Here is a 23,332-nt window from a genome sequence, read left to right as displayed (position 1 = left end):
AGATAGATAGATAGATAGATAGATAGATAGATAGATAGACAGAGAGATAGACAGATAGATAGATAGATAGATAGATAGATAGATAGATAGATAGATAGATAGATAGATAGATAGATAGATAGATAGATAGATAGATAGACAGAGAGACAGAGAGATAGACAGATAGATAGATAGACAGATAGATAGATAGATAGATAGATAGATAGATAGATAGATAGATAGATAGATAGATAGATAGATAGATAGATAGATAGATAGATAGATAGATAGATAGATAGATAGATAGATAGATAGATAGATAGATAGATAGATAGATAGATAGTGTTGGGATCTGGGAAACCGATCCCTCCCAGGTTGGTTGATGTCGGGAGATTCTTCAATCAGATGGAGACGGATGCGATGCATAATGGATCCTTTATTGGCACAATGACAAAGACCAAGAGACGAGCCCAAAGCGAGCGAGCGAGAGAGAGAGAGAGAGTCTTTTTAGACACGCTCCTATATAGTTCCTCCTAGGCCAGTCGTCATAAAGGTTATTTGGCAAGTCGTCATAAAGGCTATTTGGATGAAAGATGTCATAAAGAGACATTTTTTCATGTTGGGCGCCATTTTAAGTAAAATGCCCTGTCATTTCTATCAGCCGCCATTTTGTGCGCTATACTACATCCAACAATAGATAGACCGACGCTCGTAAAATAGACTTCTTCAGAACATCCACATATTGAGATGCGCCTCACAAACACAAAAACAACAATCAAAAACAAACCAAAATAACAACCAAAGTAACAACCAAAAATCAACACATCTAAAAATAAAACCAATTTGCTATGGCGTATTGCACAGTGTACGAGCTCAAGAGTATGTGAGAGTTTAATAATTAGTCTATGTAGCGAGGCAAATGTAGCAAAATAAATCACAATATTCGTGGTGATGTATGTGGGCATTGGAAAAACCTGGTCAGGATAAACCTTTGTGAGGAATTCCCAGATGGCGCGTCTAGGGAAAAATATGTCCTCATAACAAGGCGAAGATGTGACAGGACGGATGGTCGAGGAATGGTCAGCATAACAGCGGGGCTCTTGTGGGCAATGTTCCCTCTAATCTTTCATGTGTCTGGGCATACACACAAGCTCCCTGAGTACACTGACGATCACTGTGAGCAACATAAGATGTGCACGCTGTGGTCACACACCAGTATCACGCCTGTTAAAAACCCGGGATCATAGCAAGTTACATGGCCAATTAAAATAATCAAATTACAGCAGCAATTTCTATTAGTTTACTTTTAATATAAGTGATTTGGCCCACTTAAAATGAAAAAGACAAAAATCTTGTTGTTCATGAGATGTGTAGTATGTTATATGTGAGAGTCCTGTTTTGGCCTGGGTGAGGTCCAGTTGTGGCCTGGGTGAGGGTCTTGCTCTTGAAGAAATTAGACATATACAGTACACCTTTCAGACATAACATTTTGTTCACATTTTGCACAATGACATGTTGGCTGTAATTCTTGATACAGTATAAAATCTCAACTCTTTGTCTGTAAAATATTTAATTACACAGTTTTTTTTAGCATTTCTACTACCCATAAATTATATAATAGTAACAGCATTTAATGATTAATATCCATAAAAAATAAATCTTAATAAATGTCACTAGAATATGCACAAATCTGACTTAAATTTTACCTATTTTTCATGTCTGTCCTTCTCAGTTCTCCAATGGTTGTACACTTTGTCTAGGTTGATGGCTCCGCCTGCTTCTTGCTTTGACTTTATGCGCGTCAACAGGTCCAAATGTGCCACTTCAAGACGATTTCTGGATGCTGTTTTGATATGATTCATTAAACTAAATCCTCTTTTACAATCGGCACTGGATGCTTGAAATGTAGCACAAATATCCACAAGCTGTGAGATCTCCTTTAGCTCCTCACATCTAAGTGCTGCAGTCACCATATCTGAGAATGAGCTGATTGACCCCTGTATAAGTTTTTGCTTCATTATGTACTTGAATTCAGCATATTGACTGTTAATCGCCTCCATAGACTGTGGGTGGTGAAGAATGGCCTCATACTTCTTTGCCAGTGTAGAAATGTCTGCTGATCCATGGTCAAAACTGATGTTTGAGCTCAATGCTTCAATGTCAAATGCAGACCTCTCCTTCAATTCATCTTCTGGAAAACGAGCATCCATGTGATCACAGAGTTTACTAATAAAAAGAGTAATCCCACCAGTATTTCTGCCATCAGCTGATGTGGTCCCCATTGCCTCTTTGATACGGTCGCTCCACTGTACATCCTTCTCTTTCAAGTATTGGGAACGCAACTTCTCAATCTTTGCTCTTCAAAACAGTGTCCTTCCATCACAGTCAGGTTGTGTCTTTGAAAAGAAAGGCAGAGTTGAGCCAGCTCACCCAAAACATCTCCCAGAGCAGTGACAGTAACCTTGAACTTTGAATCACTCAGCTTTTTGTAGCAGTACTTTGCCACTGGATTTCTGTTATCAGTGAATTCTCTTTTGTAGTATTCTTCAAGCACAGTGTAGTTCCTTAGAACAGCATTCGCGGCTTGGTGCCAGCCATCGCACTTCGTTCAGAGGCCTGAATGACAGTGTATCTTCATCAAGAATCTTTGCTAGGTTCTCCATTTTGCCCCTCTTCACAGTGGACCGAGAGAAAGTGGAATATACAGTTCTAAGAAAAGTTTCCACATCTCGAAACAAAAGCACATCTTTCCAGGCATCATCAATGCCCAAGTCCTCTCTATGGGCCAAACAATGTTGTTCAGTTAGGTGTGGTATTTGGCGCTTTATCAAAGCCGCAACTCTGTTGTGTTTTCTTAGCATTACTGAGGCATCATCGGAGGTCAGCATCACCATTCTCTATATGTCCAGTCCATGTTTGAAGTAAAACTGAGTTATTGCTTGCACAATATCCTTAGCAGTGCATGCTGTCAGCTGGATGATGCTACCAAACACAGTTTTATAGTTGACATCATTTTCCTCCCTGTATTTAATATACATGACTAGCATTTTGTGTACTGTTATGTCTGTGCTCTCATCTACTATCAGGGTATGCCAGGGTGCATTTTTAACATTGCACATAGTCTCATTCATTCTGCACATCTCATTGATTGAGTTCACAAATTAAAAGGCATAGTTTTTGCTTTGCCAGCTTACTGGTATACTCACATACTTTGCCATGTGATCGTCTTTTGCGCTCTCCCGCAATAATGTACCAATCCCCTTTCCCATCTTGAGTCTTCGTAGAATTCCAACAGCATTCAACTGACTTTTCTGCTGAATGTGACGCTTGAGGTAGTCCAACTTCCATTCAGTCCACATTTTCCCCTCCGAAAACTCGCTTGCTACTTTGGCGGCGCTGCATGTTTTGCAGAGCAAACCTTTCTCACTCGAAATAGAAAAAATCTCACCCAGTTTCAAAGCTTGTTCTTCTGTTGCACATACTCCGACAGCGATTCTATCTTAAAAGAAGTGCATTTCTTTTTTACTTTGGCTTAGTGAGTGGATGTGCCACTGCCCGTTCGCTTAGCTATGATAAGGGGTTAGCATTTGCGTCTCTTAACCCCGCCGCACTGTTTACCTAGCTAACCTGCACGGCGCCACGGCGCATATGGGCAAGGCACGTACACAAGCACTGTCAATGCCATGATTGGCTGCGTAGCGTAAGTGAACTGTATCGTATCATTGGCTGGACGGACACCTGTCACTCACTGAGGTACATTGTAAAATGGTACAGAAAAAATGTTATTGGGCTAATGAACTTACAGATTATGTTGGATTTTATTTTATGCGCTGCATAGATTTTCTTGTGCGCTGAGAATGTGGGAGCAGTGCGCGATAGCGCAAGCGCGCAGCTTAGAGGGAACATTGCTTGTGGGTACTGTATCTTCACGGCATCCACATCTTACCCGAAGGCCCAAAGCTTATAACGAAGGCACCATTCTTATAACAACACTTAAACCCGAGGTTCTGTCCTACAGGCAGCCATTGGTCAATCACTCTGTCCAAGGTCGCAATATCAGGGCCGTCATCTCCTGGGAGAGGAGACAAGCAGGGGATCAGTTTCCACCTTCATAGCCATTTGCTGCACCCCTACAGCCTTCAAAATCATAGCATGGATGATTGGAGCAAGCTGGAAATACTTTCTTAAGGGTGGGTATATGTGCATAGCAAGAGGGGCCCCTTATGATAAGACCTTCTCTTTATCATTGTCGAGTCCAGATGTGCATAGCGAGAGGGGGCCCCCATCATAAGACCTTATCTTTATCTTTGCCAGAGTCCAGATGTTCGAAGCTCCGAACTAGCTCTGTGAAGGAGTTTTTTGTTCAACCATTCTGAGACTTGTCAACACTCACCCATTGGAGATCGAACATCTCCACATAAGGTACTAAATTAAATAGACTTCAAAGAAACACAAAAAAAAATAAATAACAATGAAATGCAAAACATAACAAAATGAAATACAAATCCCAAAACCACACAACATCCGATGAACATCAGAATCAAACAAATAACGAGCATCATGGCACCAGCTTTGGCTAGTAGGGCTCCTGATTTGCCGAACATTTTGTGCTCCGTTGGCCATGGCCGGCATTGTCCTTTGACTCTTTCGGTGTTGTTAGGGAGAAACGTACAACAATGCTCACCAAACATAGCACATACGCCTTGATGTTCGACTAGGACTAGTTGCGTTTAGCTGCTCAATGAGTGCCTCCAACAATTTTAATTAGTAATTGGCAAAGCGTTAATTGTAATAGATATAGTTCACCCAATCAACATTTTTTGTGACCCACCCCAGCAAATCCCGCTATCTCTCATAAATCAACAGGAGCAGCCAAATAAGTTTAAAGAAACCTTTCAACAAGGAAAATTCAATTTTTCCAGATTTGTGTTCCTTTGTGTTTTTTTTTAATCTCTCAAAGTATTTTTAAAACTAAGTTTGATTCATAAATTGTAGAAAAATGTTTAACCGTGGAGTTAAATATTCCTGTTAGATTACATGGGGAAACACAGTTCATTTACAGAGATGCTGAATAGCGCTGAACAACGGCAATCGATCGTTTCCTTTAAAGCCACCGTCCCGGTGGAAATCATTCCTACATATTCCATTCTATGTGAAGTCAAAATTTGAAACTGTTTTGATAGAATTCAACCTTTAAATCATACCACTTTTACACACACACACACACACACACACACAGACATTATTGGGTAGGGGGCGTATACCAACGTAAACCAACGAAGAAGTAATGCTGATGTCACTTCCGTAAACAAGAAGAGGATCCGGTTTCACTTCTCTGTGAAAACTTTAATCTCTGTATTGTTCTGGATTACAAGAAGCGGGTGGGGGATCTAAATCGTATTGCGGACCTTAATCTGAGCAGTGCGATAGCGCCAATTCAGTGTAAGCAGCGCGTGCTGGACTTAATTTTCCACCATGATAGTCAGTTCTCCGACAGTGATGCTGAATCTAATAACTGCGTTATCCCAGACTTAAGAACATTTCAAACAGCGGATTTCAACCTCAATGTGATGATGAAACGAAATGTTTTCAAGACCCACTGGAGGAGACCGATGACACACCGTTGATGTTACAACGGAAGAAGTTGATGACGTGATGAAGTCCGTTGAGGTTGGTGATTATGTACAAGTAGCAATGCACAAGATTCTCAAGTTTACCTGCAAATGCAGCCAAAACCGAAAAGAAAATGAAAAGAGGCCCCAAACAGGCTCTTAGAGTGTAGCTGGGGTAGGGTTGGGGTTAGCCAACATGATAACTCCAAGAACTTTGAAGATATTTGGCATACGCACATTTATATATTAAATGACACGCCAGAGACTCATATTATTGATAGACTCTACATTTTGTTGTGTTGTCTGTGCTTTTAAACTCCTAAATAATTCTACTTTTATTCAACATGTATATTCTTACTGTTGAATAAAAGCTTTTTGAAATACAAAAGATGTTTTGTGTCGATGACACTGTTCAACATTCCTTCAAAACAGAAAAAACATGCAGAGATTGCCCCATTCAGCGGGCTGTCATGTCCCCATTCAGCAGGGTGTCAAGTGGCCATGTGACAAGTAGCCATACGGCTCTGTTGGTCCTCCAAACCATTTGAATTCTGGGAGCTGGCTGAATATAGCCAAGTGTGGGGGAAACCTTGAAGGTGATCATCTCGGAAACACAGTTTGCCACACCTTTGTCGTTAGCAAGTCATATCTTTGAAAATATTTGCTTGATTTGCACAAGTGACACCTTGTTTTGAAGCTATGATTCTTCAATTTCAAATGATGCAAAAAAGTCAAAAGCCACCAAATGTACCTAAAGTCTGTGGCAGTCACATATTTTAATCAAACTATAATTCTCCAATTAGCTCAACAATTTTCTGGGGCCCCCACAATCCAATGTCTGTCATACTTCTTAGTTCTCATTAACCTCAACATACACAATCAATCACAATTTGGTATCATACACATTCCTTAATGACAGCTGTTTCCACGCAAATTTCCACTCGCTCTTCTATCACAAACTCCGAAGGGACAAGACTAAGGCCGTCCTAGCCTTCGACTTACACGAATGGCAACGTGGCCCCGCGGTGCTGGTTTTTCATCCGCTATATCAATAGCAGTAACAATTCTATCTTTAAACACTATCGCCCTTTAAAATTGTTGGCCTCTCCTGACCAGCATTGGATCCCAATCCTTTTCTGCTAATGTGCCTTTTTTTCTATTACTGTCTTCTTTAACTCAATGCACAGTCGTTTTTATTAATAAACATGTGTCTTGTCATCAATTATGAATTACAAATTTGGCAATCGGACTGAATTCAGAATTTCGGTTTGTACATGAGGCACGCTATCCCTACGACATACACAGTCAACAGCTCCTCCAATATTTCTAAAACAGATTTTTTGTTGAAAAAGGCTCTGCTCACCGATTTTTCCTCGTCTTGTCATTGGCTGACCGGACAGAGCCTGATGCGTGTTCGCGGACAGCCGCACTCGCTGGCAGGCTTACCAGATGACAGCCTGTAATTAACTGCCTATAAGACTGAGGAAACAACAAACAAAGTCAGTAAAGTTCGTACAGTACTTATGTATATTTATTTAACAGGTACAGCAACGGTGCACTCTTGTCTCGATACCAAGGTATGAGCCATGAGAGGCAGTTCTGTCTTAACTTTATATCCCCCACGAATGGAAAACTACCAGAAGGAGATAGATGGGGGGTGGTAGCTCAGGCAGTAGAGCTGGTCGTCTAGTAATCTAAAAGGTTGCTGGTTCGATCCCAGGCTCCTCCTGCTAGCATGCTGTAGTGTCCTTGAGCAAGACACTTAACCCCTAATTGCTCCTGATGGCTGCGTCCGTCGGTGTTTGAACAATTGTAAGTCGCTTTGGATAAAAGCATCTGCTAAATGTAATGTAATGTAATAGATAAATAGATAGATAGATAGATAGATAGATAGATAGATAGATAGATAGATAGATAGACAGATAGATAGATAGATATTTCATCAGTTGAGGATCTTTAATGAAAACCAATGATAATAATTTGTCATGTAAAAATGGATTTCATTTAGCAGGGATAGATATCGCCAATTTTCTCTATCTTTTCGTTGAGTTTCTATTACTCTCTCGCCCTCACCTTGGCTTCCTCAACGCTCCTGTTCTCCTTCTCTCTCTCTCTCTCTCCCTATTCCTCTTCCCTTCCTCTCCTCCCTTCTCCTTTCTCCTCCTCACTGCCTGTGCACTGTGCTCTTGTTTTGAATCATTTGAAAAATAAATAATAAATAAACGGGAGCCTGGCGCGTTAATCATTATCCATACATAGCAGAGATTCATCCTCGAGCATAATCGCCCGTAGCAGACACATTATCACACATTTCAATTCATTTTCAGCAAACGTTAATGTTCCAATATTTTGCTCATATCTATGCGTGCCGACTGAGAACAGCACTTTGACAACCGCCGAGGCTGATACCGTGGACATCTGGCAGTAGCAGAGCGGTCACATACCAAACGGCATAATCACAATCTGACAGATGACACACACAAATAAACCCAGTAAAAAGGGATGAAGAATTGACAGCAGGGTTCCCTGACAAGCGGGAACTTTGTATATTTACATCCCTCACCCACTCATGAAATGTGATTCGCTGGTTGCACGGCGGCGTGGCAGTAGTTGCCGTTCTCCCGCTCTGCGTACGCTCACGGCATCTTGAGATGTAGCGCTGCGCGTCGGACTCAGAAGTGATGCCAACGGGCCTCCAGGCCAAGACGAGTGAGAAAACGCTGATAATGACGCACAATGCTCAATGCAGCACAGACGTCCTGCCCACGCACACTCAGGAGGGTTATTTGTTTGAGTGTTTAATTTTGGCATAATATTTCCCCATATTTCAAATAGCACTGCAGTCTAGCAGCAAGGCTGGATATGGTGTAATTGTTATGAAATGTCTACAGATAGTTCAATGTCTATCCTTCCTAACTTATTTTGGTTGTGCTGTTTTCTATATTTGCCATGGTTGAACATCAGGAATAGTATGAGGTAAATAATCAGAGCATCTTTTTAACCCAGGGCTTGCTAAAATGTTGGTCTACTATTGAGAAACTTACCGCTCTGCTGCAGGTTCTTGCTGGGCCAATATCAATGGGGCAAACCTTTTATCCCTAAAAATGCTTTTACAGACTTCATGTGTCATACCGAAAAATACAAACTGTGCATTTTATCAGGGTTTTCAGGGTTTTATTGACTCTTTTGCAGTTCCGCAAACCAGCTCTTCTCGCTACATCTGCGGTAACATATGAGACTAGAGACAGGATTTTGCATCACTTCCGACAGTACTGGTTTGCTTTAGCCAACGTTATGCTCTGGATGTGCCACAGCAATTCCAAAAATTTGTTTTCAATAAAATGTGATATTTCTGCCGCGTTGGGCTGCATTTAAGCACAGTGAGAATCTACAGCAGAGTAGTACGTTTCTCAATAGTGAAGCGTTCAGCGAGACTGCTATGAACAGTTCAAGAATGGGAGCCAACATTGTAATAACGTCTGGCTTGAAAAATAGTGAACCTGTATCCTTTAATGGTCTTGTCAGATTTAACTGGTTAAGTGTGTAAGCTGCTTTCAAGTCTCAGCCTTTTATCTTCAGTGCATTACATTTTATTTGGCTGTAAAAGTTGATTACACATATCAAAAAAAAAACCTCGCAAATGTCTTTCTCTTCCTCCCACTCTCTCTATCCCGTCACTCTGTCCTCCTCCTTTCACACGCTGCAGCTCTTTCCACCAATGAGCAACCAGCTCAGCAACGGGGGGGTGGGGCTTCCACCTCCTCGGACCAATCAGAGAACGCTGTTGGACGATTTCATCGTGACCTTCAGCTCACCCATGGCCTGGCTGCTGGTCGTGGCTCTGGTTATCACGTGGTCGGGAGTGGCCATCGTTCTCTTCGACCTGCTTGATTACAAAACCCTCGCCGGTAACAAACAAAGCAATTGTGGAATCCATATTTTTGTATTTTGTGTTTCATCCGCACATTGTTTTGGTCGTGTCATTGAAAGCAGTTTGGAAATTAATTTTTCATTGAGCCCAAACGTTGCATTTCATTACAGATTTACACGTTTTGGAACCTACTGAATCTCACTCATTCACTTCTCACATTTCATTACCACTTCCATATTTCATGGGCTTTCGAGGGCCCTATCAGACACTTTTGAAACAGTTTTCAAAAGTGGATATGCTTTTAAAATAATGTTTTTTTGTCATCCATCAATGTGCCACGTTCTGGTTGAGGCACACTCTATGTATTTGCAATTAGTTTTTTAATTAAAAGAAGATGTAACATCCCACTTAGTTTGACACTCAGTTAGGTTGAAAATAACAAATTTTTTACGATTTTAAGAGTGGACACCAACCGTCTCCTCAAGCATTTAAATTTTCATGCTGCCTCTATCACTGCAGTAATGGCGGCTTAGGTATAGGTATATAGGCCTATGTATAGACGGCCATCGAAACATGCGGTCACAACCAGAACCACAGACTGAAAACAAAATTACTCAAGAGTAAATAAATACGAGAATTGATTGAAGGGGGACTGTTTTCGTAAATCGTTTTGGTAAAGTCTCCGTTCCATCCATTTGAGTCTCACATACATGTATGTCCATATGCCAAATATCTAGCTGAATATGTTTCTAGGCCAGTTTTTAACTACGTTCTTACTATACATACTACCCCTTAACCATTATGATTGACTCAAACTATGTTGAAAATCTTTTTTTTAAGAGTTTCCCTTTATATCAATTCTCTGCCGTATCCACTCTCATTTGCTCCATTCCCCTTTTTTTGTCCTTCACAAATCCCCACATATTTCACCTCTCCAATAGTGTGTAAGGACAGAGTAGACTCACACATCCACGCACTCCTCATCTCTAATCACTCCTTCCCCCCTTCTTTCTTCAACACCCCTATCACCTGTTCTTCCTCATTCCTCAATCCCACCCCCCCACCAACCCTTGTCACACGGTCTTCATCATCCTCACGATGTTCCATCACCCCGTTGCCATGCCGACGGCATCCCATCCCCAAAGAGTACACGTCATACTGTGATGACCCCGTGTGTTTATATCCTGGTAAAGCCACTGCAACTTTAAGGACCACACGAGCAGCATATTAACTAAGCACGTTTTGACCTCTGTGTTTTATCTTTAACAACTAATCCATATTCAAATGCTGTTCAAATACTGTAGCTAACCCCCTGATAGGCTGGGGAAACTATAAGGTAGATGAATAAATAGAAAAACGAAGGATGTGATTTTATTGGATGTTTAATGCCGCAAGGTCAACGATAAACTTCCAGATCCTATAACATCAGTTTATATCCTCCGAAACTGAATGATGTAGCTGAAAAAGACAGGATTTTAATATTCATAGGGCCTGTAAGAGTGTCTCGACCGTCTTTGGAAAGGAATAGATCTCCTTGTTCTCCAAAATTGTGAATGTTTTTTTTTTTCCAAACGCAGCACTGACAATGACAAAATGGGATGTTGAATTTTTAATCAAAAGCCTTTTCTCTCTCAATGACATTTGAATAAAGGCCAGTGAGCGTATAGGAAAAGGCAAGAAGACATTTGGAACAATGGAGGAAAGAATGGCGTGCTCCCTGATCTTTTTATTTTCTTAAATTTATTTTGGTGCGGGGGGGGGGGTGCATGTAAAGACACGGTAATGGAGGAAAAGAATGACATAAAGATGCAGGAAAAGGGGAGAATGAAGGGAAGGAAGAAGAAAGAAAGAAAGAAAGAAAGAAAGAAAGAAAGAAAGAAAAAGAAAGAGAGAGAAAAAAAAGAAAGAAAAAATATTTTTTATGTTAATTTAGTATCTATTATCCAACGTAAATCTGATTTCCTTTAGAGAAATAAAAAATAATCAAATTTGTATTCCTCCATTTATTTTCAATTTACTCTCTTTCTCTTTAGGTATTGAAAACAGGTATCTAGATAAAATAAATACCCAAAAGAGAGAGAGAGAGAGAGAACAATTGGCAACGTTGAGAGATTGAGTAAATGATGATGGATGGAATAAATAGCTAAGAATGAGAGAGGAAAAACAAAAGAGAGCGATGGAGAGGAAGAGGATGGAAAGGTTACACAGTGGAAAGGGAATTGTGGAAGACAAAGAGAGAGAGAGAGAGAGAGAGAGAGAGTGACGCTCAGCATTAGTGACACTGTGTGGCGTGCCAATCAAATAAATGTCATTGCATTAATCAGCTGTTCACCAGAAGTCCTAGATCTCCTTCGCTCCCGGCTGAGGATGGACAGAGTGGCTCCTTCCATTTGGAAAAGTAAAAGATCAGAGATCACTATTTAGTCTACTTGCCAGCATTGTGAACCCAGAAATGTTAAGTACCCCCAAAGTTGTATGTTAAAAAATGTACAGTATGGGTTTCCAGCATTTAGAAACTTACATATGTTGGGCAGTTTGCATAATTTGCAGTAATTAGCCAAATCACCCATATGGACAATATTTCAGCAACTGCTTGGCCGATTTGGACAATATTGGAGTGGTTTTGGAGGTTATTGAGGATGCTTGACATTTTCAAAATTCAAAATGGCCGTTTTAACTCCCAGTGGGCCAATTTTGATGAAGTTTCGGTCAATTTAGAGGTTTTAGAGGACGCTGAATCGTTTGGACTGGACAGATAAGTTATGTATTTGAAATGATTGAACTTTAACCGTAGTCCGGTTTACCATTTCTGAGGCATCCATACTCATCAATGATGGATGCAGGGACCGTGCCGAGCTCATAGTCAAAGAGGGCAGTGAACTCTATTCTTCTCTTGCACCCGAGCAGCCAAGCACACAATGCCTCAAGGTCACATATGATCTTTCCATTGACCTTCACTGCATTTGTCTTGAATTTCATTGTCACCATGTTATTTGAGAAGGGGGCATGAAATTCCCCAGGGAGCAATGAAGAAAGAGTGTGCTCATGTCCTGTCTGATCTACAATGAATCTTGAGAGGGCGTGAGTGAGTAGGCGGGAGTTCGCCAACAGCACTCTCAGGATTTTAACCCGGTCCTCTGCGTCCAACTGTCACCATCCTTTACCCTCTTCTATGTGTCTGTGGGGCTTCATTGTCTTATTCAATGCCTCAGCATAATCGTACATCTCATCGAATGACTTGGAGAGATCGGAGCAGATGAAAGATTGAATCCAAACGGAAACCTGCTCAGGGTTGGTGGAGATGCCCTTCATGCCTCCTACACTCCCTTCCTTTGCTTGACGCATGTGTGCTGCCCAATCATAACTCCACTCACTGCAGCTGCACCATCTGAGTGGTGGCACACATGGCTTCCGGCAAGGAGGTCAACTTTGGCAGTAGCAGCAATGTGCTGCGTGGCGCGCAGATATCATGTGATCCATCTTGAGTAGTAGTGATGACCCACGACAAAAAAATAGTGCAGCATCTTTTCAAGGCAGTGTTGTTGCAGCAGCCAGTCACCCTCTCTTTCTGCTTGAACTTGTGAGCTATAAGAGTGGGGTGATCAAGCAATCCACACACCGGCCAGCCGGTGGGGTGCTCTCTCACTTTCTCCAGGAATGCTGGTATGTGCTCGTGGGTCTTCTACTTCTTCTATTTCTTAATAAAACAATGAATGTTTATCTTTCAACAATATAAGAAAAAGGTTGTGGTGGAAAAGGTAAGTTAAATCATGTTAAAACAGAAACACATCTGGGTAATGAATAAACCTCTTGAATCTTGAAATGGTGGTTGCTATGAGAAGAGGGAGAGATTGACTGGGAGAGATTGTATTTATGTAATACATTGTAAGGTGCAACTACGTATTCTGAACTGAATAATAAAATAAAGACATTGTCGCCGTACCACATCAACATCACTTTGCCATGCTTTACCAGAGTTCCAGGGCTTGACGGTTTGCCTTTGTCTGGTTGACTGTATTGGCTCCGATTAGTCGTTCGCCTTTGTTACTGGATAAGCTTGGGATTCCCGTAGGCTGTCTGGACGAGGAGGGTCACAGATCTTTCCGTATTGTTGGGTCCTTGAACAGTGAGGCGTGGCACGCGTGCTCAGCAGGAATTATTCCAGGCTTGGTGGGGTGTCAGCGGCTTTGGGGAATCTGGTACGTTTGTTCAATGCAGGAGTAGTGAAACGGTTATTCGAGCCAGAATAACCTTCTTCTAACCTTCTTTAAACAGTGGGTCTCCAACCGGGTTTAAGGAGAGGTAAAAAGGAGGAAAGGCTTTCAAGGTACAATGTGTACCTCTCGAAGTTACTGTACCGCAGTTCGGAAAATGTGGTTTCCAAAGAACAAAGAGGAAGACAGGCGGCCGGCCATAGCAGCAGGTAGATGGGAGGGAAGTCCTTTCAGGAAACAGTCATAGATGTCAGAGATCAAGATCCTTGGGAACAAAGGAACTAACAAGCAATTCTGCTCCAGGGTTTTTTTGTCCTCCGAGGGGGCAGAACCGGAAGTGACCTCCTTCAATGGCCATTGGTCGAGGGGTTTGTGAGAGGTTTCCCATTGGTTGGGGAATTCTCGCAAGGCTCCCTGTTAGTTCGCTGTGGAGGCGGGCTTTCCTCTTCATTGTAAGGCTTTCAAAACCCTATTCTATAATTGGAATCTTAGAACCAATCTCTTTCAATCATTTATCTCCGTGTTACGTGTTTGTCAAATACACCTTGAAATAAAGACAAACAAAGACAAAATCACACACGTGAATACATCTTTGGAATGCAAGAACATAAACCATACATCAAAAAAAAAAAAGAAACTTTGGGATGCAAGACGGAAAATCATACACGTCAAAAAATATTTTAATTGAACGGATAAAAATCGCACACAGGTTGATACCAGGATGACAATGGCGGCTTGGGGGCGTCCAAACTCAACAAATGGGAAGAGCAGTTTAACCCATTTATCACACTGTGCCCAACTTTGTTGGTATACAGTAAATTGGAGTCTTGGAGTCTAAATTGGAGGGAGACAAAGTCTTTCTGGTCATGGTGTGCCAGCATGGCGGGAGTTTTATTGTCCATTTCAGAATACGGCACGCTGGCCACAATTACATCACAACTGAGGACGACTTATAATAATATGGATAATAATGATCCTCTCCAGTGCAGGAGAAATGGTGTTCCATTGAATGAGCCTGTGCGCCCATCTCCTCTGTAAGACAATCAAAACATTAAGAAAACTCCAACCAAGACATGCAACAAGACGAATCAGCCCAATCAGCGCCTGCATTGCGCTGATTGGTCCGACTTGAGGGAGCTTGGTGGCCGTGGGAAAAAGGAACCGTGCTGTCGTCCAAAGCCGATGCTTGACCACGCCACTTTGTCTTCCACATACCCCCACCGCCCACTTTAGGCTGGGGAGCTGTCCGGCCAACAGCCGACTCCCCCCCCCTCCCTGGCCCCCCCAAAGTAGAAGAGAAAGTCAGCCACGACCATCTGCGCCGCCGGCCTGTGGACCACCTGAGAGCTTGCGGCTAAGATACAGCACCAGACACTAGGTCCCCTCCACCTCCTGGGACAGGACTGCGCCTAGCCCTCTGTTCGACGCGTCCGTCTGCAGACAGGAAGAGAGAGAGAGAAGTTAGGGTTAAATAGCACTGGCTTCCCACAGAGAGCTGACTTTACACTCGCAAATGCCTGCTGGCACTTCTCTGACCACTGGACCGGATCTGGAAAACCCTTTCGAGTTAAGTCTGTCAAGGGGCTGGTGAGCTCTAAAAGGTTGGGATCAAACTCCGGGGTCAGACCAGGCCTTCACTGAAGTGGTACCCCAGATACTGTACCTCCCGCCATCCCACAGCACACTTCTTTGGGTTGGCGGTGAGCCCAGCTCACCTCAGGGACTCCAGCACAGCCCCCACATGCTGCATATGCCACTCCCAGGTGTCGCTGTGAAGGTTGGAGATAACTTAATCTAGGTGAGGCATATGCTACATTTGGACGCAGAACGCGGCCGATGAGTCTCTGAATGGTGGCTGGTGCACTAAACAACCCGAACGGAAGTGTGCGAAAGTGGAATAAGCCAAACGGCGTGGAGAAAGTTGATTTTTCCTTGGACTCCTGAGACAAGAGAATCTGCCTGAAGCCGTTGGTTAAATCCACTGTTGTGAAAAAAAAGGGGTTGTACTTAACCGGTCGAAAACTTAATCGACCCGGGGCATCGGGTAGGCGTCGAACTTAGACACCGCGTTCACCCTTTGGTAGTCCATGCAGAACCCGACTGACCCATCGGGCTTACCCACCAGCACGATGGGTCTAGACCCTTCACTCGTGAACTCTTCTATTACACCCATGTCCAGCATGGCCTCTGATTCTGCCTGCACGATCTTGCGTTTGTGTTCAGGCAGGCGATACGGCCAAGGGCGCACCTTCACCTCCGGGGTCCTCCCCACATGGTGGTGTATGTGGGACGTGAGGCCTGGCAGGGAGGAGAAAATATCAGGAAGCAATTGGCCGCTTTTTGAATCTCCGGCCCCAACTCATCCTGCTCAATGACCAGCATGACCAGAGCCACGGACGCACCTTCCCTCCATTATTTTAAGATAATCGCTAACCCGCCTTGTGACCACAAAGGCCCTTGCCACTTCGCGAACAATTTAGAGCCGGACGTAGGGAGCAACACTAACACCTTGTCTCCCGGTGCAAATTGTCTGAGTCGATCCCCCCGGTTGTATAAGAGTCGCTGACATTCCTGAGCCCGGAGCAAATTCTCCTGTAACTTAAAGGAATCAACTCAAGTTACAAGGCTGGAACAGCGCCTGCGCCACACTTTTGGCCTTAGTACTGCTCAGGGGCACTGCTTCTTGGTACCAGGTTGAATAATCCACTAGGACTAACACAAAAAATACCCGCGGGCACTCCGGTCTAACGGCCCGATGAGGTGAATACCGAGTCTTTCAAAGGGACCTCGGCTAGGGGGAGGGGTCTCAATGGCGCTCTTGGCATAGCCGGAGGGTTGACTAACTGGCACTCAGGACACGCAGCGCACCATTTACGCACATCTGCCCAAATGCCCGGCCAATAAAAGCGAGCCATTATACGCTGTTGTGTTTTCTCGTGACCGAGGAAACGGCCATCGGGTTATGGTGAGCCACCTGGAAGAGCATTTCCCGGCAGCTCTTCGGCACCAACAACTGGGTTATCTCCTCTCATGTCTGAGTGCCACGGTTCACTCGATATTTCCGATCCTAATCACCGAAAAATACGGGTGAGTGAGCACGGCGTTTGGGCACCTCTATACGCCATCGATTTTAACTACCCCCTCAAAGGCCTTGCATAGGGTGTCGTCTCGCGACTGTTACAGCGGAAAATCGTCAATAGGATTAGGTTAATGGGACCGGGGTAGACCCTACCTGGGATCCCGCAGGCCCTGCACCCGTCGCGTCCGCCAACGACCCCTCTGCATCACCGTGTGCCACGTAACACTCACATTTCCCTACCGGTCATGAATGCACTCCCCCAGCCTCTCTTATCAACGCATCAAACTCTGGCCAATCCGTGCCCAAAATTAGGGAGTGTGACAGGCAGGAACTCACCGCAGGCTCTACCCTATGCTTTTTTCTCTTGTCACACATTTCGAGCCGGACCATTGGATATATGTAAATATCCCCATGCACACAACGAACCTCCACCTGTGACGCCTCCACCAAAGCCCCGGGTCGAGCCAGGAATTGCTGGACCATCGTCTGTGAACGGCCCGAGTCCAGCAAAGCCTGATGTCTACCCCCTTGTAGCCTTACCGGTACTTGGTAGGCTCCTTTCAGACAGGGGGAGGGGTCTGGTGGGCCGGCGATCCAGCCATACAGTCGTGGCGCGGTGGCTGGGCTGCCCGCAGTGTCCACACCCCTGCCCAGACGTCTGTGCAGCTCTCTGATTTCCCGTGGCAGCACCGCCCTGGGAGCTGGGGAGGGGGGGCAGAGTGGGGACAGCACGGGAAGGGGAGAGAGCGTCCCGCGGCACCACAGAACCCAGTGAATCCCGCGTAGGTCTTGGGGTCGGACAGATGGCCCCCTGGACATTATCCACCCGGGCGTCGGGACGGGCTGGGGACCCGGTGTATCCCGCGTGGGTCCTGAGGATGGACGTAGCGCTCCCCTTGACATTGTCCTCCGAGGCACTGCGACGGATTGCGGACCTGAAGAATCCCGCGTGGCTCCTGGGGACGGACACAGTTCTGGTCCTCTGACCAGCTCTCGGTTGGTGGCGGCGGGCCGGCGGCCAGTAACAGTGTGCTCCCGGGAGCTAAAGCTGGCGGGGACGCGCCCCAGCAGGCAGCGGAGGTACTCGGCTCTTCCTCGAGGTCCGCGATGCGTTTCCGCAGCCAGCGGATCGGTTGCGGGGCACCTTTCACTCGGCGCCCTGCCCCTCCCCGGTCTCTGCTCAGGCGGCACTTGAGGGAGTCTCTGCCCACAGGTAAGGGTTTAGGGAGGGAGACGGAGTCTTTTTGGCTGTGGTGCGCCAACATGGCGAGAGTTTCATTGTTCATTTCAGAATACGCTAGCCACAATTATATCACAACTGAGGATTTATTATAATAATACGGATAATAATGATCCTCTCCGGCACAGGGAATGGAGTTCCACTGCTGGGGTGCTCACGAGCCTGTGCGGCCATCTCCTCTCTAAGACAAACAAACCATTAAGAAAACTCCCTGCCTCGAGTGGAACAACGCTGATTGGGCCAATTAGAGGCAGCTTAGTGGCCACGGAAAAGGGTACCATGCTTTCGTCCGTAGCCGATGCTTGACCACGCCCCTCTGTCTGCCACAGTATACATCTCCCAAAGTCAAGAGTGGTATCAATCTTTAGACAATTACATAAAGAAAATATTAAAGTGGTTACACATTGATTAAGATACATTTTCAGCCCGTTCTCCTTTTTGGGGAAAGAGAGTTCAGGTCCTGTGAATCTCCTGGGCCAAATGGCCTGCAGTTCACTTATCCAGCCATTTTGGCTGGATCAGTGAAAGTGCTCAGGAGACAAAGGCGAGAGATGGCTGTGTCTGCTCTCTTGACCAGCTGTTAAATGAATTTGATCTTCCAAGATCATTGTCTTACTGTTGGCATCCGAGGGTGGGGAGCATATTATTCTCTCTCAAAGTCCAGACGGCCTCTCGTGACACACCTACTTGCTCCTCCGAACCTGTTTAATTAATCAGTTCTCCGATTAAGCCATGAGAGTGTACATCATCCAGGTGTGGGTCACTGCACTTGATTACACAAGTGACCCCATGCAGCTGTATGTCAAAAGTTATGACTGTGGCTCATGCTGAGCCACCTGAATGATGTGGTTAAGTAGGCAATGGTACTGAGCACTGTATCAGGGTGGGCAGGGGTAAGTCAAGCAGTGGTCCAAAGACATTTATCGTCTTCAGCTTAGAAGCACTGTCATTTCCATTGTCATCTTGCACAACATTGTAGGCGAGTGGAGGGTGGAGCTGACAAAGACAAGTCACATCCTTCTTCTGTGCTCTTGAAACACTCTGTTTGATGGTATCTTTGTTTTTTCAGAGCCTGTATAATGTTCAATGACAAAACTGCTCTTATAAGCGAGACAAAGGTCCCCAGCTTTGAGCTTTGCCAGATGGTGGAGTTTTAGCGATATGACCCCACCACCAGTGGCTCCTCTGATGAACAGGATACCTGCTGGATTCTGCACCAACTGAGTGGCCATGGCATGAGTTGTGCGACATCCATTGGATGTGAAGACCATAATATCAATATATCACCCCAACTGTAGATAGGTGCAGATGCAACTTTCCAGGCCATATTCTGTATATTGTCCACATAGGTGATTATGCTAATGAATTCAAATGAATCTGGCAGTTTCTAAATGCTGGGGACCCATGCTGTACATAACATTTCTAACATAAAACTACTCAACATTACAATAGGGCTCTATAGGCTGGTAAATAGACTTATTGTCTTTGATGAGGATCAAAGCAAGATTCAGGAATCCACCAAGTCAGCATAAAACACACTAAAGTTTAGATGAATAAATGTAAATACCGTATTTCCTCAAAAGTCTGTAGTTACACCACAAGTGTAACTTTTTGGGTAGCATGGCATGGCACCCAGACAGAAGTCTGATTTAAAATTCATACTAAAATACATTCATTAAACACAGGGAATGAGATATAAAAGCCTGCCTATAATATAAGCCTGCTTCCAATAAAGGCCTGGTGGCCTTGCATTTGAGGTAAATAAAGGTTTATAAATAAGCACTATTTGAGGAAAAACGGTTACACCATTTATATACATTTATTAATAAAAATAGTTTTGTCCTAATCAGTGTATTAAATCATATTTAATTTCCAGCGCAATTGAGGAATATTTAGGTCATCGGGTGGAAAATAAAGCAGGGTGTGAAATTCTAATAATGAAACCTGCAATGACAGTGATTGACTACTAAGAAAGTTAAATCTTTATTTATATAGTACTTAGTTCCACAGTGCTTTTCAGGTAGGCAGCACAAAAGAAAAACAATTAAAGAAAGATTTTAAAACCAGACATATAAAATTAAATAAATTAAATTAAATTAAATTAAATTAAATTAAATTAAATTAAATTAAAAATACATGGTTAACAATTGGTTTTCAGTTTGAGTTCCAGTGCAAATACAAAAATATAACAATGGCAAATGCAATAAAGAAAAAGTTATTTTATTTTTTCCTGATGCCTGTTTTTGCTGTTTGCTGTTGCTTTGACTATCCAGTTTTGTACTGCCCTTCACCTTTACCTTTTAACATTCAAATGTGCTGTTCCTGTTAAGTGTTTGCTGCATTATAGGCATGAGAAGTGGTTCTGCATTGTGATTTGTTAACATTTTTTTTGAGTGGTTCAAAAAGTGAGTTGTTGGAGAATACAAACCTACTGTCTTACATCGATTTACTTCAGTCAATGTTTCTCCCCTCAGGTCTCTCCCCGGCTCCAACGGTGGCCAGAAAGGTTTTGAAGGCTCGAGGCAAGAAGAAACTTCTAATTTCATGTATAGGTTTGATTTCTCTGGTGGTAATAAGTCCTGGAGTCCTGTTGGTATTGAGATAGTGAAACTGTGCCTAAATAAATGTTTGTTTGCCTTTTTCTGTATTATTATTATTATTATTATTATTATTATTATTATTATTATTATTATTATTATGAGAGAGCAACTAGAACTTACTTAAGTTTAAGTTACTTAACAGTAAAACGGTATACACACACACACACAGACACACACACACACACACACACAAAAGCACCGTCAAAGACAATAATTCCCTGTTTTCCCTCTCAGGTGGAGTCCGTCCTGTGAAATCCTCCCAGGTGGACGTCCCGGCTCTGGAGAGCTCTGATTGGGTGGAGCTGGCATGGACCTTCGCCGCCAACCTGGTGGCTCCCGACGAGGAGGAGGAGGAGGAGGAAGGTATTCTCCAGCTAACTGAAACCTTCACATGTAAGAACCCATCACCAACCACTAACTAACCAAACCCATGAAGACGATGATGTTGACGGTGATGTTGACAATGATGATGATGATGATGATAATGATGATGATGATGATGATAATGATGATGAGCATATGCCATTTTCAAAAGATTCTTGTTTCCATTAAGTCAAATCATCTTCAATGAATAAGTGTGTTATGTAACGGTAGGCTACAATATGTGGATAATGGTATTTTTATTATAGGTTCAAGTTATAATGATGTCATTGATAATGATCATGACTGATGAATGATGGAGTAACTAACACTCTTACATGTGGGAACTATGGTCCTCTTTGCTCTTTTATTTTGTCATTTTTGTTAATCCAGCACATTGAAATCTTCATCACATGCCAAAACTGTATATCATTAACATTCTTTATGTGCTGCTAATGGTGACAGTCCAAAAAATTATACTAATATTTTGATAACCACAAATAAACATCACACCACACTGGACCACAACATATATATTCGGTAGGTTAGCTAGGAAACTACAAAAAGATGCTAACCTTAAAGTATTATAAAATACACATTTACAAATTTGGACCACAAATTACATTCCAAAGAAGACCATGGATCATTTCAAACTAGCAGATGGTGTGGCATGGGATAACAAATGTATTTTTCTTTTTAATTCCTCAAATTTATACACATAACCATTACATGATCTGCCCACATATGGTTAATAAAGCTCAATAAAGGAATAAGTTAATACATTATAGCCCAAAAAAAAAAATATTATATCACGATTCAAGACTTCATTGCATTATCTAATGTTATTGGGTTGTATTAGGTTTTATTACATTTGTGAGAAAAACATACAGTAATATCAATTGTTATATTTTGGGCCTTTGAATCTCTATTGGTCAAGTTAAAAGTGTTGTTTGTGTATATGTAGTTGCTTTTGTTTTACAATTTTTTTGCTACTTTTTTTTACTTTTGTTAATGCAAAACTGAAGTCAGTAATTTATGGATCTAATGGATCCACCACACTCACAGGCAAGATTAATAAAATGTGTATCCAGGGCGGTCCCGACATGCTGTCGTCCAAGTTTGGTCCATTATTGTGGAATAATTAGTAAAAACTGTATTTTTTTATCATTGCCGCAACCTGCGTGTATGCCAGATGACAGTGTGCACAAGTTACATAAGAGCATTACTGTCTAGTGATTGGTCAACAACTGGGACCTAACTAAGATGGCGGCACGTGCAGATGTGACTGATGTCAGAACTTTTTTGATGTCATGGATCCAGCGAACCCACAGACAATCTGAATAAGATGTGTATTCGGGGCACTGCAGACCGGCGATTCATTATTGTGGAAGCTTTCTCACCAATATCGCGCCACGCACATCGCTCATGAGCAAGTTGACGGAGTACACAGATCACGTGATAGATAGCCTGTACTGTAAGAAAGTCTCTATACTGTAAGATACAAACTCTTAATCATACAAAGTTAGAAACTGACAGGTATTATTTTATAACAATTTACCTTTATTATGTTTGAAAAAAATTGTTAAAGTATTACCAGAAGGCAATTGGATTAAACGAAGCGCAGCCTATTAAACGTCAAAAATATGTACACCATACACCATACGGTGCCATATATATATATTTCTGAAATGCACAGGAGTATGTTCTGCAAAATGAAAATCCAATAACATCACTGTCAGAATTTAAAGACATTCCAGAGATCAATTTATACAAACTTCCTGAATTATTATTACTGGTAACAATAACCATATGCACACTCTTCCATTGAACTTTAACGACGGGCTGACTACCCTGGACCCAGCGTAATGCTGCCTGCAGCAGTATTATATATTATCCTTATATAGTTGTATATTATACTAAATGTAACTGTTTCCAATAAACAGACTCCATTGGTTGTATTAACAATCCTTTTTGTTAAAAATAAATAATACTTGCAGGTGTTGCATTGAGTAAAATGCAAGAAAGGTTTATTAGAAATCAGTAAAATAACCCAGTTAGTTATTATCCACTGCTGGGATCCGTGAGAAAGCGCTCCATGAAAGCAACGTGCTGATGCTTGCTGGCTTGTTTGTGTTTTAGCCTTTCACTCTGAGGAGTTCTGAGGGCGACGCGCAGGAGGGAAGAGAGACAGAGAGGTGATGCTGGAAGAGGAGGAGGGAGAGAAGTGATGAGGAATGTGAGAAAGAGGAGGAGGAGGATGTTTGGCGTGGGTAGTAAACAAGAGGTTGCTCATCTCAGCACTGCTTTCATCTATGTTTATTCTTATGTTGTTCTGTCTCAACAGACCATGTGAAATAAAAACTGCCAAAAAAAAATG

The 23,332-nt window shown here is 42.9% G+C and overlaps 1 protein-coding gene across 3 annotated transcripts in view; it reads left to right on the top strand.

Annotated features, from left to right (window-relative positions):
• LOC307246019 (triadin-like) overlaps positions 1–23,332 on the top strand; it is a 25,264-nt gene extending 1,932 nt beyond the window's left edge. Inside the window, exons 2-6 of one of the 3 annotated variants that reach the window (XM_080021793.1) lie at positions 9,298–9,499; positions 10,608–10,649; positions 20,470–20,517; positions 20,830–20,958; positions 23,095–23,332. In XM_080021793.1, coding sequence (XP_079877919.1) covers positions 9,310–9,499; positions 10,608–10,649; positions 20,470–20,517; positions 20,830–20,958; positions 23,095–23,117 — 432 coding nt within the window. In that variant the 5' untranslated portion in view covers positions 9,298–9,309 and the 3' untranslated portion in view covers positions 23,118–23,332. Of the gene's footprint in view, positions 1–9,297; positions 9,500–10,607; positions 10,650–20,469; positions 20,518–20,829; positions 20,989–23,094 lie in introns of all 3 variants that reach the window. The other 2 variants (XM_080021792.1, XM_080021794.1) reach the window with 2 other exon arrangements.

The sequence above is a fragment of the Zeus faber genome, assembly GCF_960531495.2.
Source record: "Zeus faber genome assembly, chromosome: 2".
Taxonomy (NCBI): domain Eukaryota; kingdom Metazoa; phylum Chordata; class Actinopteri; order Zeiformes; family Zeidae; genus Zeus; species Zeus faber.
The sequence above is the reverse complement of the archived record's forward strand: the minus strand, read 5'-3'. Positions and strand labels throughout refer to the sequence as shown.